We start from the raw sequence: 6569 nt of genomic DNA, 5'->3' as shown, positions 1-6569 counted from the left end.
TGAAAGGTTGGTGAAAATTTTGTATCAATGTTTGTTGAAGCCTGCGGCCGCACCATTCCTATATCAAATGAGACTGCGAATTTTTCCCCACATTTTCCGACGACTGAAAGCTGAGAGAAAAAAGTCTCTCCTACAAGTATGCCATTAATTACATTCAAGAGCTCTATTCGAATAAGGCCGATGTTTTCCGCTGTTGCCTGCTTCTTTTTTGACAGATGCCGGTTTTTTATGCCCCTACATCGCAGCGAGGCCACTCTATTCAGTCGCGTCTGTTGCCTTCTGGTTGTTGATTCACCAACAATGAACACTGACACAGGACTCGTGAATCGTTCCAATTGCTATTCAAACCGCACATCTCTCCGCACATATGCTCTGAAAACTGTTCTAAAATTCTCTCATTTTTCCACATGTCACTTGAATTTCTCCCGTCTTTCTCAATTAAGGTCTATGAAAACATTCATCCACTTTATTTACATAGGGATACTTAATAATAACGCTTTATTCAGACACGTGATTCTGGCGGGATTGAACAAAACTAGTCGGGTCAAAAATAAAATAAAAGAGGGTAATATAGTCCGTGCAAATCTTAGATTGCAGCAAGAGGCTCCATGACCAATGTTATTTCGATAGAAAAATAGTGATGTTTTTATTCTATGAAATTATATCGTGTGACTTTAAATATACTTCAAAAAGATCAAATCAAATCTAATAAATTTATTCTCACAATTCACAAATAATACAGTACAGTTACAGTACATTTACGTCATGAGAGACTCACATGTAGGCTTAAGCCTGTGTTTGTGAGGGCCTGGCGTAATTCGCTGAATTTGAAAACGATAAACTAAAATATGAAAATTGATATTATATTAAACTAAATTTGAGAAAAATACAGATTGAAAAAATGATATGAATAAATGTTGATATTATATAAAGGAAACAAATAGTTGGCTGCAGAAACAGCCAGTTATGATTAATGACTAAAAGTTAGTAAAACTAAAAGGTAGATACACTATAGCAATGCAATTAAATACCAACTTATAAAGAATTCTCCAAACTTAAAATGAAAGATGGTGATGACGATGGACAATCCAATCAAAAACATGTAATACTATAACAGTAAACTACACTGGCTACAAAAAATATATATATATCTATAATAATAATGAGCACTATGGGACTTGGATTTCGAAGGACCACAAACAAGATCACCAAGTCCATTATCATCTTCAACTTTCTCATCTATGATGTAATAGTAATTCATTCTAAGGCACTTTCAAGAATTAATATCCATTATTGTGTTAAGGCGAAACACCACGGGCCCTAGTTCAAAAATTGCCACCACGTAGCGCTTTAAAATCATGCGAAATACCTTATGCTATTACTCGCTCACTATTAGAGTAAAACTTGTTTTGAAAACTGATTTATTCTTGTAATATCTATATCCATGCCGCTACCATGTCGATTTATTTTTATTTTTTATTTAAACAAAAATAAATTTATTAATTTCAAAGGGAACAATTTTTTCAAGAAAAACAGGTAGTCATTTTGAAGATTTGATGATAAAAAATTTTTATCATTTTTCAGCTTAAAAATCGAACCAGTGGTTCCATCGGAATCATATTTACAAGTTTTATCTCTATGATTTTTTATGTGCTCCTACCCTCCACCCTATCCACACGTCACTCAGGCACCTTCCACCCTAACACACAAGTCACTCAGCCACCACCCCACCCACAAGTCAGCCTTCATTGTTAGTGCTCAGGCTGGTCACAACTTTCTTAGTTCTTCAGCTTGTTCACTTGTCATATTGACAGTGATCGTGGCTAGTCCTAGGACATAGTATTTCCAGACGCACTTCACATATAATTTAAAATGGATTCAAGACATACGGTGAAGGGAAAGAAGAAGTTGGTTCTTTCAGCCAGGAGAATGAAAAGGCGGCTACCACCAGAATTTCATGCTAACAGACGTAGAAGGTTAGTTGATTTCATTTCATATAATTAGATAAATTAAAATGTCACGTACTTTAGGCCTACTATAATATGAAGCAAATCATGCTTTGAATAATTAATATTGTTATTATGTAAATATAATTATATTCTCAGTTCGTATTATCTCAAGAGAGGTATTTCGTTATGTATGTTTTTATGTTTGTTAATATGAACAAACGTCAACGTTATTGACAACGCTATTCGCATAATTATTCAAGATATATGTCTGAATGGATAGGTACAGAGAGCAACCGGGTGATAGAAAAGCATGGCAAATTTGAATTGATCTTACAAAACTCACAGTACACTATTATTCAAAAGTAATGTTTATAGTGAGGTGATAGAAATGCGACTACATATTTCAAGAATCGGTTTTGTACAATATTTTTGCTCAGAACATACTGTTAACGATGTGACCTAAATTGAATTTATAGACTAAACCTATTTTTAATTCTGTAAACTTATCTAAATTTAGGAGAAAAATAGCTCAATGTAAGCTCTTTTTTCTCTCCTGATCATTGTGATATCTGTGGAAATGGAGTACCAGTGAGAAGAGTGTAGAGAAATTGCAAATTATGTAGACTATATATGAAAAAAAAGGTCTGCAAAGTGATTTTTGAACATTTCAGGATTGAAGAACAAACCTTATCGCTCGAAGCGCCTTCATCTTCCCAGGCTGACAGTGTTTCAGCAGATGCCATTTCTGTATCCACTGAGAACTTTCAACCCAGGTAAACTTTGTAATTTCAAGATTCGAATTTCCACAATCTCACTTGCATTATGTTACGACAGGTTAAGAATTTACAATGAATAGTTTGCGACTCACAACACTTTATATTCAACTTTGAAGAATTTATAAGCATCACTTATACATGAAGTGAATTAAATAGAGAAAATTATGATTGGAAATGTTCCCGATCCCAATGCTCATTACTTCTAATAAAGTAATTAGATGCTAATAATAGTCAAATGTCTTCAATTAAAATTGTTTGTCTCATGGTTGTCTGATCCTTCTCTATAAGTATTCCCTATAGGAATTCACCCTCCACCATAAATACAATTATACCCTTACGAAGACAATATTTAGTATCACAGTAGCCCATTCTCTGTGTTGGAAATATGAATTTACAAATCCATTTGCTTCATACACATTCTTTTCATATCCCATAATCACAAGTTTCCAGAATAATTCTTTTCTAAATTTAATTGCAGTGCAACGTCAACTCCTAAAGGAAAGAAGAGAAGACCACACAAAAGAAAAGTACCAGCGCATTTGATGAAATGGAGATTACAGCAAAAGTAAGAAACTTAATAGTTTACAGAATATAATTATCAGCTAGTATAGTAAATTATTATTTCCCTCTATAAAAAGAAGTGAAGTTTTTTATGGTCCATATCCTTGTATCTACCAAACCACCGGTTATTTTTTGATAAATAAAAATAACAATTGAAAAGACGAATAAGCCAACACATACATTATAATATAAAAAACACATATTTGAATACTTGGAATAGACATTCACATTCAAAGTTATATAATATTATTTCTTAAACAAACATAACGTTTCCAGTCATTTCTTTAACTATGATTCAATTATTTCCCAAACTATATTCATTTAAAATTTAATTCAATGAGAATTAATACATCAGACCTATAAACTTTTCTTTTTTTGTAAAGGAAATCTAAAGGAGAAGAAAAAATATTGTTTCTCTCTGGTGTCAATTCATTGAATTGACATTTGAAAGTGACAGTATTTTTCGAAAAATGTTGAGCAAGCCTAAATAACAAGATACAATAAGGTACTGGCTGATTCATTGAAAAAATTAGTAGCCCCTCATGATACCATAGGATGATAAATAGTTTCATACGTGCACGTTTACCTAACAATGTGTGGAATTTTCTAAGTTTGACTGTTTCTTGATTTTTCAGGTGCAAGGGCAACTACATGTAGCTGATAAAAAAACCTGTTATTTTGTAGTATGGACAAAAAAAGATATCCATATCGAAAAGATCGAGAGGGATGACAGGTTTTGGACCGAGAAAATGGAGAAAAAATTAATTTATTTTTACCATCACGCCTTGTTGCCAGAGATACTGGATCCTCGAACGTGTCGAAGTATGGCAATCAGGGAGCCATCAATCCCATTTTCTCATTTTTAAATAAAGTATCATTGAAAATTATCAAATCTATTGGTTTTTTGTTTGTCCTTCTTGGTTCCTATAAAATAAACAGTTGTAATAACATTAAAAATTAAGAACATGGATTAAAAACGTTGACCACACACCTTAAAGACCTAAAGGTATATGAACAAACTTAATATAGTTAGAATTAAAATTAAATAAGATAATAATATTTCTTCAACTTTACTGTATGAACAGAGATATTGTGGAATTTCTCCATATCAAGGTGAAATGAAAGCGATGTTGTCAGTTCCACATAATTTTTTTTGAACTAATAAACTAAACCAATAGGCTATGGCTCAAATAAATCATGTGGAACTGACAATATCGCTCTTATTTCACTATTCTATTGAAATTATATACAAAGAATATTTGAAAATATCAGCAGTATGTACAACTTTTCTTATCATAAGCTATTACATCATTGTATACAAATCGAATTTATACGATTTCCAACTTGATTAACCTGTATATTTGCAGTTATTGAAGGAAAGCTATAACATGATTTGACGACATAGATCCAATACCTACTAAATAGAAAGCTATTACTAAGTAATAGCGGGTATTGAATCAGGGTAACATTGGAATTATTGTGTAAAAAAAATGTGTGGTGACATCACCAAACCAGTTGATGGGTGTCTGTATTTTGCGAATAATCATACAGAATGTCTGTCGTTTATGTGTCAACACGTGAGTTCAGCTGTCTGTCTTGAATTTTGATTCTGACTTATTCCATAATATATAAAGTATTCATAAAGTTCTATACATTCACAAACACATGATGAGTAATATTATTATGCAAATCGCGGATTTCAAAATTAGTACAATACTTCCTAAGTGAGTTTCACAGCTCGGGAGGTTCACTACAGTCATGTGAAGGAAAGAAAGACATTAGAGGTGTAGGTGGTGATAGACAAAGGATGAGCGGGTGTGAAATGGGTAGGTGGTGACAACTATTGATGGTTGAATTTGCAATGACAATGGAAACGGAAAGAAGTTAGGACGAAGGACAATGTTGACAGGAGAGGGCTCACCTTCATTGTTTTGATGTTTCAAAACTACACTCAAGTTCACACTACAGCTATTCATTTGTTTTATTTTTGTCATTGCACAATAATCGTAAAATTGTTGATTGAACCATTACGCAAAGAAATATATTTTGTGAATTGCAAACTTTGTCAATCACTCCCACAACAATAACCATGATAATGGTCACTGACTATAGATCCGAAGAAAGAAAGTTCTGAGACTAGTTAGATAGAAAGAAAAGAGAAAGAGAGTGAGAGAATATGAGAGAGAACGAGTAAAAAGGCTCACAATCAGTGCATTAGGCAGTGAACTGACCGTGTGCTACTGTTCTGACTCTTTCTATTTATATAATAATAGAGACCTGGGAATATGGATTAACAGCTCATTAGAATGCCCTATTTGTAATATGAAAGAGAAGGAATTTGTGGAGCATTTTCTGTGGAGGTGCCCGATGTATGGTGGAATAAGAAGACACTATTTAGAAAAATTCACTACAAATGTGGTTACTGACGATGACAAACCCATATTACTTCGAACTTTATGGAGCAGAAAATCAACCGTTTGTATGTGTATACAATGAAAGCAATCGAAATCAGATCTATGATAATAAGCACTTGAATAATGTCCGATAATTATAGTCAGGAAACAGAGGATATCATTGAAAATATTAATAGTATTCGATGCTCATTTTAGACGGTTAAGTGGGGAATGCATTGAGCTGAATAAAGTAAGTTTGATGGGGATAGATTGAGCTCTAAAAATTAGATACTTGGAAGAGATCATTGTATGTGTGATACTGTGATGGATTATTATATGAAAATGTATTATTGGATATATTTGTCTAGAATTTATTATTGTTGAGGTTAATACTGTTATTACTCGTTTTGTTAATAAAATACGAATAGGTAGATATTTAAAACTAGAATGTTATTATTGTTGATTACTATAAATGACATTTTATTAGTATGTAAGAAATGTAGTATTGGATAAATTTTATGTAGAATTCATTATTTTCGTAGTTGAACTGTTATTGCACGTTTATAAAATATGTATAGGTAGATATATAATACTGGAATGCTGAGATTGATAGATATATTGTTATTAAATGAAAATGTACAGATTGATATTTTATTTTAGTATTTCAAATTTTTTGATTGTAATAGACATATTCTTCTGTATATTAGGAACATATACTTACTAAAGTACTCTTACTTGTGATATATATTTAAAGCATATATGATTTAAGACATATCAGTAATTTGATATCATGGAATGTAATGACTGTATTCAACTCAACTCGTTTGTATTAGCATATGTGCTTGAAACAAATAAATTTATTTATTTATTATTATTATTTTACTGTTCTG

At 32.1% G+C, this 6569-nt stretch overlaps 1 protein-coding gene across 2 annotated transcripts; it reads left to right on the top strand.

Moving 5' to 3' along the window:
* Window positions 1-1305: 1305 nt before the first annotated feature.
* LOC111055613 lies at window positions 1306-4269 on the top strand. 2 transcript variants are annotated; one of them, XM_039421959.1, is made up of 4 exons: window positions 1306-1976; window positions 2621-2722; window positions 3204-3290; window positions 3922-4269. In XM_039421959.1, exons 1-4 carry the CDS (start codon window positions 1873-1875, stop codon window positions 3941-3943), a joined length of 315 nt encoding a protein of 104 aa, XP_039277893.1. In that variant the 5' UTR covers window positions 1306-1872; the 3' UTR covers window positions 3944-4269. The 2 variants fall into 2 exon arrangements, with proteins under 2 accessions (XP_039277893.1, XP_039277892.1); XM_039421958.1 differs by lacking the exon at window positions 3922-4269 and adding an exon at window positions 3670-3879.
* The last annotated feature ends 2300 nt before the right edge of the window (window positions 4270-6569 follow it).

Source organism: Nilaparvata lugens, chromosome 2 (assembly GCF_014356525.2).
Source record: "Nilaparvata lugens isolate BPH chromosome 2, ASM1435652v1, whole genome shotgun sequence".
Taxonomy (NCBI): Eukaryota; Metazoa; Arthropoda; class Insecta; order Hemiptera; family Delphacidae; genus Nilaparvata; species Nilaparvata lugens.
Note: the sequence above shows the minus strand (reverse complement) of the source record. Positions and strands in the feature narration are given on the sequence as shown.

What these genes read in the sequence shown, in the direction of transcription:
- LOC111055613 (XM_039421958.1), top strand. Translation starts at nt 1,873, where the DNA reads ATGGATTCAAGACATACGGTGAAGGGAAAGAAGAAGTTGGTTCTTTCA. An exon ending in CATGCTAACAGACGTAGAAG is followed by an intron (nt 1,977 to 2,620) that starts GTTAGTTGATTT and finishes TGAACATTTCAG; the next exon opens with GATTGAAGAACAAACCTTAT. An exon ending in AAATGGAGATTACAGCAAAA is followed by an intron (nt 3,291 to 3,669) that starts GTAAGAAACTTA and finishes TTTTTTGTAAAG; the next exon opens with GAAATCTAAAGGAGAAGAAA.